General features: G+C 42.4%; 1 protein-coding gene across 1 annotated transcript in view; it reads right to left on the reverse strand.

Moving 5' to 3' along the window:
• LTK (leukocyte receptor tyrosine kinase) overlaps positions 1–12,045 on the reverse strand; it is a 98,754-nt gene that overhangs the window by 31,250 nt on the left and 55,459 nt on the right. The window contains exons 5-9 of the mRNA XM_032990049.2: positions 10,400–10,539; positions 8,291–8,428; positions 7,226–7,378; positions 6,047–6,147; positions 4,004–4,170 (exon numbers count right to left, since the gene is read on the reverse strand). Coding sequence (XP_032845940.2) covers positions 4,004–4,170; positions 6,047–6,147; positions 7,226–7,378; positions 8,291–8,428; positions 10,400–10,539 — 699 coding nt within the window. The remainder of the gene's footprint in view (positions 1–4,003; positions 4,171–6,046; positions 6,148–7,225; positions 7,379–8,290; positions 8,429–10,399; positions 10,540–12,045) is intronic.

Here is a 12,045-nt window from a genome sequence, read left to right on the forward strand (position 1 = left end):
GTAAGAAACACAAGCTACTGTGCCTCATTAAAACATAGACAACCCTCCTTATTCAATTGCTATGAACAGTCAAGGAATTAGACATGTGCAAAAGGGAAGGGAAAAAAGTATCTCCTTCTTTCCATCCCCAAAGAGATAGACAGAGTAAAAACTGAACAGAACAATATCCAAATAGGCAGGAATCTTGGGCCTGATCCTCAGCCATTGTAACTCAACAAGACAGCATGAGTTTATTTCAGTTGAAGGTCAGGACATTTTCAATTTAATCCATAACTCCCTGAAGGGTTTGCTTTCTGGGCTATCTAATTTTTTCCACCATGACCAGGTGCTACTCATCTAGGAAGTCTGTCCTGTCGCATGTGTATTGCCACGTTCTGAATTCACAAGGGAGAAAGAAAATGGGATGAAGTATCTCCTTCTAATGGATAGGACTGAATTGTTTTTCATTAAATTTCAGAAATAAACAGACGTCTGATGTCCAGTCCATTTAGAGCTTATTAAAAGCATATGGAGAGGACCTCTACTGCTGTCACTGTTGAAGCTCAATGATGATTTATGAGAGATCAAGCATTGACCTTCCTAACACATTAATCATTCAGCCTAGGAGCATACTTGTCCCAAATTAGTGGCAATAAAGTATGCCTGTGTATTCCACTCGTCAGCCAAATGTTGGTTCATATCCACAGTCAATATAATGTTCCATAGCTGCATCAAAATCTTTAGGGGTAAGGTGCTTTTTACCCTAACTCAGAGAATGGCCCCTTGTGCTTAAATGAAAGCATTCACACCTACGGGATCTGAGCACTCTGGGAGTGTTGGTGCAGCAAATGCAAATCTCTTGAACGACCACGCTCTTACCTATGGGGTTAGCAGGGGAATTCACCCTTAGATCCCCTTTCTACAGAAAGCTGTCTCTTTATTAGCAGATTTAGCAACACTTTTGCATTTTCAGACCTCATACATAAGTCCATTGACACAAGACAGTAATTCCCCCAGCCATTTGATGGAAGACAAAGTCACAGCACCCTCAGCCCAGGACTAGGGCACTTCTAGGACCCATAGCCATAGATACAGCACCACAGCCTACCCCTTCCTTAAGGCACCCCCATGGCAGCATACCCTTGGTCAGGTCAATCTGCTGTGTCTGGTCCACAGAGTCAGAGCAGGGGAGGGTCCCTGGCACTGCACTACAAGGTAGATTTCTGTCCATCTGAGTACAAGTGGGAGCCCCAGGGAATGCCTTCTCCCCCCAGTGCATGAGAATAGACACCTCATAAGCTGTGTGCTCCGTGTGCTTCCCCTCCCTCATAACTTCAGAAAAAGGGGAGGAATTTGCCTTTTGAACTCTGTGCTGTGTTAGCCAGAGGGGTTTCCAATGTTCCTGCTCACTGAGCTAATTTTGCTGACTCCAGCGTATTACGCACTCCAGCTCTCTGATGTCTGGTCTCCTGCCTGTCTGATTTTCTTCTGATAACAGCCTATTTCCCTGTGTGTGTGAACCAAGAGAGTGAATTTGCCAGCTGATCACCAGAAGCATTTTTCCAAGGAGCTAGATGTCCACCTAACTGAGAGGCTGATCAGCAAACTGTGTAGTTTGTCTTCCTTCTCTACTAAGAAATAAATCCACTGTAGGGAGCAGTTGCTAAAAACTGCTTATATATCCCCTCCATGGCTTCCTCCTTTTACCCACTAAGGCTTCATTACTTCTGGCCCCATCAAGACATTCATGTCCTGCTACAGCAACAATTTGTGTGGCAGTTCATGTCTACCCTGTTTCCTTGTGTGATCTGTCCCCTCCCGCCCACTTTGCTACTGGCTATCAACCCCTTCAAGGAGTCAGGAAGAAATATAGCCTTTTCATACAACAAGAGAATGACAGGAGTTTCCTGAAGATTCAAAATACCGGAAAATGACATGCCAGCCCAAATGTTGTACTAAAAAAAATTCCCTAAGCACGGCATTGCTGGAGTTTGCATTACCAAGGAAAGCTGCCAGCACCCACAAATACACAGAAAAATCATTCATGGAGATTTACACCAAACTGTACACAGAAGTAGGTGAGATAGGACAGAAGGAGCAGCGCATGGAAGGAACAAGGCAAGAGGCCTGGAATGGAGCCCGTGTCCTGGGAGCACAAAGACCAGGGTTTCCACACTTAGGGCAAATAGCTGCAACACCTTCCAGCAAAGCGTGTGCTGATTCTTTCTGTTATAGAGCAGTGCAGCAAATAACACCTTATTACTTCTGTTAGTCACTCGGCTAGCTCAGGCAGCATGGGTCTGCTTGCTAGATTGAACAGTTCTAGCCTCACCCACAATGATTGTCACTGTTGTGCCACATCAGTTTTAAATTTGTTTGAAAATAGTACACAAAAAGATTAGATGAAGTGAAACATGATAGAACTACTTAAAACACTGTCATAACACATACATGCATGACCCACATACTTCTTTCATTTTGTCTAAGTTCTCAACTCTTTCAAACATTACAGTATTTGAATATCAATGTTTCTCATTCAGTGCTGACTAGTGCTCCCTAAAGCCTTTTGCTGTTCATTCCCTCCTGCCACAGAAGATACATTTCACTTCAGAACTGAGGGCTGGTGCAGAAATCAGAGTCTTTCAGGGGACAAGCACAAGGGACTGTAATCAGAGGAGGCAGAAGGTCTTAAATACCTCTGAAGAGCCCCTAGGGCTCTGCTGTGGTTAGGTGCACATGAAAGTGCGTGGGGAAAAAAGAGCTATTCTGGACAAATTCACTGGTCATACTTTACATATGCAGAACTAAACAGATGCAAATCAACAGGGCTCCAGACTGTGTCAGACAAGAATATTAAATACACTGCCAGCATGCAGACCTATCCTATCCCAAAGGAATAATTCATGGCAAAGGTGCATATAGTGAACACATGATAATGCTGAGACCAAAAGTAATCGTGAAATTAAACTAGAAAGAGGGTGGCACAACATCCTCTCTCTCTGAGTTTTGATGTTGTTTGGGTCTGGATTGCTATCACTTCCAGATCCAAATCCCTTAGGCTTTTACACAAAGATGCAGAGAATATTTGAAGTTAAAAGGAATTCTCTCACACCTCCTGATTCATGAAGTTTTGAGACATTGTTTATTACCAATATTAAGTAGATACTGTTCCATTTATAATATTCACTGTATAGACCTTGAGATTTTTTTGTGTTGTCATGTGAAACAGGCCTCACTGAGGAACATGTAAAAAAACAGATTGGAGCAACTTAAAAATCGCTTGTGTTGTGTGAAATAACCAGCTGCCAACACCAGCTACATGCTTGAGATCAAATGACACTGGGTGAGGGAAGACAAGTACCTCATTAAAATTAGATTGGGTTGAAATTCTTTGAATCTTCAATATTTGACTTCATTTGAAAACCAGTGCCACACTGTATTTTCACACCTAAAACTGTGAAAACTTTAAGTGCAAGACTGATTTGGGCAACAGTCTTTTCCTGAGATTGCTGCACCGGTGATGTGGCAATGAATGCTCTCCAGTTGCCTAGGCTGCATTGATACAGATCCTAGACGAGACAGTTGTGTTGGTTAAACTGTGATTTTAACTCATTGGACTCACATGGCTGTTTTCAGTGTGGGAGCAGAAAGTACAGCTATGCTAATATAGCTGTTCCCCTACTGGGACCGCTTTGCCACTGTGAGTCTACTGGCTTTCTCAGATTGGTAGAATGTTTCTGCTACAGACACTTGCTATCCCCAATACCTGAGCATCGTTTGAGGCCGCATGGAAGTGCAGACTCCCAGCGTGGACTTGTGCTGAGCTAGGCTGTGTATGTGCATGAAGATACACATATGTGACAGAATACTTCCTCAGCAAGCAGAATTGCAGTACTCCTGTAATTTTTTCAGTAGAAATGGCCCCGGAAGGAGGCACGAATGAAAGTGATGCTTCACAACAAAGACAGTAACAATGTACTAAACCTCTAGGGATAACTCTGGATGCTGCCAGTGGAGCTCTTACCGGTTCTGAAGCACTGGCATTGGTAAGGTGATGAGAAACCAGTGGTCACTCCAGCTCCCTGCCCTTTCCCACATTGGCAAGGTGACCGGAGCTCCCTTTATCTCTTCCCTGACAGACAAGGAGACGGTACCATTATAGTTGCCAAAAACATGCACTGAGAATTGGATCTGTAACAGAGGAAGAAAAGAAAAAGAATAGCATCCTGTGATAAAAAGGGAAAGGTACTCACTTCTCCCCTCTCTGGGGATTTGAGACACCAAACCTTTGATCCTGAGTCAAACAGTTTAATCAAGCACACCACTAAAGCCCACCCCCCCACCCCCCCCAATCACTTGTGTATGACTCATCACTGTTCCTAGCACAGAATTTTCTTGGTGGAGACCCTGGGTGACTGATGCTCCTGTTGGGCAGCTGTTCCCCAACCACAGATGACAATATCCATGGCCATCAGGCACCATCCGGTGCCTGAGAGCACTGGTTTCCTTGCTTTCTCCTTCAGGAAGAAAAAGTAGTAAAGCAGAGGAACACAGGCTTAAATTCAATAAATGCTTTATCATTAAATGCTTTCACTAGAGTTACGTTATTGCAGAAAAAACAATCCTAACCACATTCCTCTTCAGTGTTTTCACCAGCTTAAAGATTCCCATGAAAGGATTTGAACCACAGTTTAAATCTTTTAAGGATTCCCACTGTAACCACTCCGGTTAAGGTGTTGCACTGGTATGGCTCAAACTATACCCAGGGACTAGGTACGGCACAAAAGGACTCCAAGGGGAGAGCTGCCCTGCCCCAAATGCCCTTGAAACAAGGAATTAGGCTGTCTCGAAGCAGGAAACTTCAATCCATATACTTGTTCCAAGTCATAGGCACCATCTGGATTGTAGCACCCATACGACAGGTGAGCAACCTGATCACCGGGCCAAAGAATATTTTGAAGCAGGACTCATTCCTCTGTCTTTGGAGCAACCATTTTGCCACACAGCAAGAGAGAGCTGCTATTTCCACCGCTGCTTTGAGCACTCAGCTGCTCTTCATGCTGCAGAGAGCACCAGCAGGAAAGGAAGCATGCACAAGCATGCGCTGTGAAGAACAACTGAAGGAAGTTCCTGAAATGTGGGTTCAGATCCTTGCCAGTGGAGGAGAGAATGGGCCCAGGTCTCCTGTGACCTGTACACCATAACCAACAGTTACTGCTTCTCCTCCTCCTGGTTTTGTGAACCTAGCCACAAGCACATTTTATTTGCTGGGTAGTTCCAACAAAATTTGACCTGGATTTATAAGTAAATACAAATGCTGAAGTTACATTTTTGGCACCTGCACTATATTTCTTTTGCCAGCTCTAATTAGGAGTCATCAAAGATTTCTGTTTTCCCCTAGCAGGGCTGGACTCCAGCTCAAACTTGCAGCTTAATTTTCCTAAGTGTTATGAGTACAATATTATTTAATATTTTTAATTCCAGCATCTCAGAGCTCACTTTATCTTTGTAGAGATTTGGGCTGAAGGCTGGTTATGTGATTTTACCTATGCCAGGTTGCCCTCACCTTTTGAAATTCCTGAAGACTGTGAACAGAAGTTTACTATCTTCATCTATTTCTGGAAAATCTAATGCTTGCTAACTTCACACTCCCGTTCTCAGTGAACCCATCGAGTTTGTTAACTCCCACAAAAGCACTGCATAATTTATGAAAAGAAGTCTCAGCAGCAAGTATACTGAATGGCTCAGCTCCCTTTCCTACAAACCAGGGCCACCCATACAATGCAGGTGCTGGCTACCCTTCAGAGGAATAACAGTCAGTACAGTCAGGCTGGGGAGTTTTCCACACTGAGGAGCTGATTTGGGGCTCCTGCTTTCACTTACTGGGGATGCACCTTGAATCTCCTTTCCAATTTTCAACAAGTAGCTAGCTAGGTGGTAAAGCCAACTCTTCTGCTTTCCAGCGTTTCACAGAGTGTGCAGAGACAGAAGATAACAGACTAATTGTGCAAACAGTGCCTACAGCCTGATGATTAACTCCACAACGGTGCTAAAATAGAGTGATTACCTGGTAGTCTTCAGTGGCCATACTGGCTGGCAAGCTGGTACTGTAAGCCTTAGCCATACTGCTTGTCTGATTGCTCTCTGCTCGCAGGTAGAGGAAGTGCCCTGTGAACACAGAAGTGAATCAGAAAAAACAAGATGATGTTTCACTTTTTTAATACTCTCTTGAAATAATTTCACATCATTGGTCTGAAGTACAGTGTGAGTAAGATGACAAGCATGGCTGGAGATCACATATCTTAGTGAGAATATAATAAGCACTTTGGCAGATTTCAGCAGCACAAAAGTCAACATCCCAAACCGCTTCCTGGAACATGAGTGCATAAACCTCAGATACCACTCAAGTAACTTCCCATACAGGAGCTCACACCAATCAGTGAAGTCCTAATCAGCCCTAATTCTTACACCATTTGGCATTAATGACTCTTGCTAAGACAAACCCTGGGCTGGAAGAGCTTATCTGTAGTCTCTGTTCCCAGGGACAGTTTATACAAGCTCTCAAGAGATGAAGAGGACACTTATATGGACACCCTTCATTTTGACAGGGAACTGTGAGGCAAAATTCATCTGTGCTACCACCTAACTTTCAACCTGAATATGTCTGGCCTCCCTCCTTATTCAACAAGCTGACAGTTCCAGGAATTATCTGACTTTTTTTTTTGTGGTATTCCATGGCACAGAATGTGTAAGATCACTTGGTCTTGGGATATGCTTGCATGTGATGCTCTTCCTAACCCACTGCGGAGTCTGGCAAGGGTCTCCAAAAGCATTTGTTTCTACAAGCTGCCTAGTTCTGTTGGATAATTTTTACTTTGTGATGCAGCAGCTATCATGTTGCTGCTGAAGTACTCTGCAATTGCATAGCTCCTAAGAGGAAGAAGGATGGAAGAAGTATATAATGAGAAAAGAGAATCCATTATATAATTTTTTTAAGGTGAAGGAAAATCCTAATCTCTGATAGTTTCATGTTAACTTTGTTGCAGAACTTGTTTCATATAAAGTTTTGAATCATGTTCAGAAGTTCATTTTAGCAATGTATGAAGTTGTTATAGGTAATACTGATGCTAAAGTTAATTTGGCATTGATGCCAAAAATTTTAAACTAATTTTAAAAAAAACCCTAAGTTCAAGGCTATTGTACATATATACACAGACACAGCGAGAGAGAACTATGAGGAACCTACCACCAGTGGCTTGTAAGGTAGACCCTACAAATGAGTCATCTTGAATCATTTCAGTAAATCCCCGAATAGACCAAGGAGATGCTGCAGTTTCATTCAGTGTCCAGCCACACAGACCCTCTTCAAAAGAGCAATGTGAGCCCTCTGGGAGACTGTCTACAACAGACAATAAGAAAAAGCAGGAAAACAGGAGAAACTTGATTATGGAACAACACAAACAGCAGCAAAAGTCAAAACTCGTTGTGGTTGTCTAAGCTACCCAACCTATGCTGCACACAGTTTTTCAATGTCAAAATATTAAATATGTCTCATTTGTTTACTTCCAGAGTCACCATCAGAAAGCCAACACTGCTCCTGGGGTTATTTGAGACTTTGCAGTTCTGTCCTGCTCTAGACACTGCGCAAACTGCAGCTCCCACAATCTAAGGAATGGTAAATCGCTGCCCTATCTTTGTAAAGGCCTTGCTGCACATGAAATTGCAGGCGTCACAAAGTTTTCTGTGTCCACTTAAAGGAAGGACAACCAACAGATTATTTTAGCTCTTTCCCACTGTACTTGCAAACAAAGCTAAATGATACTTCTCAGCTCCACATATACTGAGCCAGGGGATTTCTCTGTCATGATGTGCAATAAGAACTCTAAACTGGGATCTTGGAGGGACAGATTTATGATTATGTTTTGTGGGTGGCACTAGAAAGATGATCAGCATCTTCCACTGAAGGGAGATTCAGACCTTGGGTCCAGAAGGAATAGCTCACTCAGCTGCAGACATGTAAATAAAGGTTTTGCCTTTCTCTGAAGTAGCAGCAACTATGAAAGGCAAGTCATTGAGCTCCTTACTGCAATATTTGAAAACCAAACCAAAAAACTCATATCCATTTTATCCTATATAGGGTGAATTTTCAAAGAGAATCTTGATATGAAATTAATGTAAATAGGCTAAATTAATTCAGGAGGCAAAATACTGAATTAATCTAGAGATGGAATCAATTTAATTTATTTTTCACTCTAAATTATTTCTTCTAATGGGATGAAGGTTCCCATGAAGTGCCATGCCATATACTCACCACACCTCACTCCCTCCTGTTCTTTGACGGGGCAGTCGCTGATGAATTCACAGATTTGTAGGTGGCTGACACAGCCTCCATGAAGGCAGGGGAAGGTGGAGCCTTTGTCATATATAGAGAGACCTTGGCTTTCTTTATCTAAAGAAAAAAAGGGAAAGAACCGCAGAAATGAGTTGTCAGAATGCATATGATCGTTCATGTGTATCAACCTTCACGTGTAGGACCTCAGAAGTTGTCCTTTGGGTGATAAATGATACTCACCTCTGCTTTTTACTGTGTAGGTTTCTATCCAGCATGAGATTCCTGCAGATCACCTCAGCTCTCATGGAGACCAAATTTATTACTCCTTTCTCTCTTATGCACTGTCCTCTGCTGTGTTTGTGCTATCTTTAGATAAACACTTTTTTCTGTTTGTTTGTTTTGTGAAGGACCTTGACATTTCCTACCACGGTGTGCTCCTCAGTTCCGCACAGGCGACTGCGCGCCTGCCGGGCAGCTGTGGCAGGCTGCATGACACGCTGCTGCTGGAGGCAGAGATACCTGCTTCCCTCCCATCCTGACAGACACGTTGCTATGCCCTGCTGAGACTCAGGCTTAACTAACGCTCCTGCTGCTGGCACATTTGTGCCAAGTCGGTGGCATCCAGCCCATGCAGATAGCTGCTTCCCCAGTAAGTCGTCTCATTGTGCAGGAACTTTACTCATAGCCTAGTCAGCTGTACTCTGGGAGCATTTGACTGACTGCACAGGTATCCAGCAACCAGGCTGAACACAAGTTTTAAGTCTGATATTTCCCAATAGCATGGCTCTTAACGCACCCGGCCTGTCCTGTGGATGTGTGTGCACAGGTCTGTTATGGACCTGCAGGTTTGTGTAGGTCCCTTCTGGACCTGCTCCCCTTTAGCAGAGCTCCACACACAAGTTCCACTGGGATTGTTACTGCTCTGGAAAAAAATGCAAAGGTTAGGGAACCAATTCCAGACAAAAAAAAGGACATCTCTGCAGCAATCCAGGTGCACAGTCTGAAATAGTATTTCTTTGTGGCCCTGTGTTGTGCTGGGTGCATGCATCAGCTTATTTCAGGACTGAGTGTTTAGCATAGTGCTTCAGGCTGTATGCACTCCCTCAAAATTCCATGACTGACAAAAAAAAAATTACATTAAAAATACAACATTTATTAAATTAAAAAATTAATGACTGCAATAGAATTAAATCTCTGATATGATTTAAACCAGGCTCACGATATATTATGAAACAACTTTGTAAAACCAGTATTCTCTTTTTACAATTAAAGTTTTTACATTACATGCCAAGCTATTTCCACAGTGTCTGCAAAACGGAGGCGACAGCATTATATTAATGCATGAAAACCAGGAAGTGGAGATGATTATGTGTCTCCAACCTGCAGGCTGCCTGTGCTGACAGACTCCTGTACTTCCAAGAAGCCTAGATTACATTAGCAAGGTTCTGCACAGCTACTGAGGGTCATTTGCATGACATTCACAACAGGACTGTAAGTGCCAGGTAAAACTGATGATTTCTGAGCTGAGCACTCAGTACTTGGAGAAAATAATTACATTCCAGTTATTTCCATTTCAGACAGACATTCTCAGCCTGGCAGTAGAAAATAGACACTACAGAGTGCAGATAAATGTTTCTTTTCTTCATAGATTTGGAAGATAGAGCCCCAGTACAGAAAAGGCTTTGGTGGCACAAGGTAGTCTTTTGCTCTTGATTATTTAAGAACAAAAAATATTAAAGGCTAAAATAATCCAGGCAAATAGTTTTTTTCCATCTGTTGCTGGATGCAGCATAATCCCTGCTGTTTTCTCATACAAAAATTAAGCAAAGCAAAGCTGAAAAGCAGAGAGAATCACTTAAATCAGTGCTATAATTCTGAGCTTCAACCCTGCCTTTGGAACACGTATACATGTGTTCACACACAAAAAACCACATGCAAATGTGACCCTTGACAGGTAACCACTGCCAGAAACCCCATTTAAATCCCATCTAAAAGACTCCCTGATCACACTCACTAGTTTTGGTGAGGATGCTGCTCTCTTTTCTGACTGCATTTGGTTATTCCAAACCTGACTGTATTGCAACATACCATGAAAGCAGTTCCTGAGTTGCAAGTAGCCCACTGCCAGTACTCCAACCTCCTGTGCGCCACAGTTTGAATACAGCAAGGTGATTTTAAAAGGTCTTTCTATTCGGCCAATCTGGGCCATCAGGTATTTCCATTTCACCCTAGAAGACAACAAAGAGCTATCAGACATATACACAGCACATGGAAGACATGAAGTCTCTAGCATAAAGGTTCTGTGCTGTACCAAATAGAATAGTATATACACAGGGAATAGATAGGTGAATGTGAACTCCAACATAACAAACTGGTGTCAATATAAAACAAGTGATGTTCAACCTAACAAATTCATGTTCAGTTATCTTTGCTGCAGATCCTATTGCTGATGATGAAAAAATCCAACCACTCCCAATGATTAAGTTAAAATGGGGCTTAAATTATCACCAATTTTGGACACACACACACGCCCCTCATGTGCCTTCCACATATATGGTTGTGTCCTGTTTGCTCTTGTAAGTACAGATCAAGCAAGCAGTTGCACAAGTCTCTGGACGTCCTCAGGCTAACACTGACATTGTATGTTCTAAAAGTAAACGTCTGACCCTGAATGTTTCTTGGTTGTGTCAAGTGTGAGAACCTTTTCCTGTACGTTCTCTATCTAATCTCCCAGTTTAACAAACCAGAGTGCACCCACAAAGCAAGAGGAAGAAAAGTGGTGTTTCAGAAAATGCAGATTGCTCTGGAAATTTAAGCTTCACCACAGAACAAATGCCATAGCACCTAGACAGAATAGGTTTCTCAGTTGTGCAGCGCTTGTGGCAGTTCAGAGAAAGACAGATGGTCCCATGCACTCTAATTTTAAAGGTGGTCGTTAGGCATTGAAAGCTAGTGAGAGATACCACATGAGAATTTTCAAAGTACCTCACTCAAATCAGTCTGATGGAAGTCAGGGTATCCAGGTGTCATTTAAAAATCCAACAGGATTCTTAAAAATATTTTTATTTTATTTTTAAAACCTGTCCTTCTACCTCATGTTAACAAGACAATGAAATCCGGTTAAAACTGTATATTATTATTTTGTAAAGGCGTTGTAGAAAGGGCAGTGACAAAGGAATCCTTGCTCTAAGCTCTTTTCATACCCTATGTGCTGCTGATGTTGCCTGGGGTTACCCCGGACAAGGTGTCAGTGCCAGTGGGATGATTAGGAGGTCAGGTCACAGTGTTAAGATGTGTTGCTCAGGCTCTGCTTCCAGTATTACTTTTTAATTTGGGAAATGCCTTCAGCTGCCAAGAAATGATCATCTAGCCCTCATCTTGCACCACAAACACAATAGAAGGCAACACCCAGACAACAAACACATCTCTACTGGACGCAATATATTAAAAAAAAAAAAAAAAAAAAAAAAAAAAATCACAAACCACCTAATTTGCAACTTGCAAAAAACCCAAAGCAACTTTAATTTTTTATCACTTTCTCCATTTTTACTTGACACTGATTAGTTACCTAACTTATTCTTTCCTCTACAAACCAAATATATACTTATTTCCTGGTGAGAGCTTCTTACTATCCCTTCTATGGCATCCCCTTGTTTTCCACTTTCTCAATTGTACACATACACCACAGCTACCCTAAACTCATCTGAAGTTGAGCTCCTCTTATCAAGATGACT

Source organism: Tyto alba, unplaced genomic scaffold, assembly GCF_018691265.1.
Source record: "Tyto alba isolate M040663 unplaced genomic scaffold, T.alba_DEE_v4.0 Super-Scaffold_18, whole genome shotgun sequence".
Taxonomy (NCBI): domain Eukaryota; kingdom Metazoa; phylum Chordata; class Aves; order Strigiformes; family Tytonidae; genus Tyto; species Tyto alba.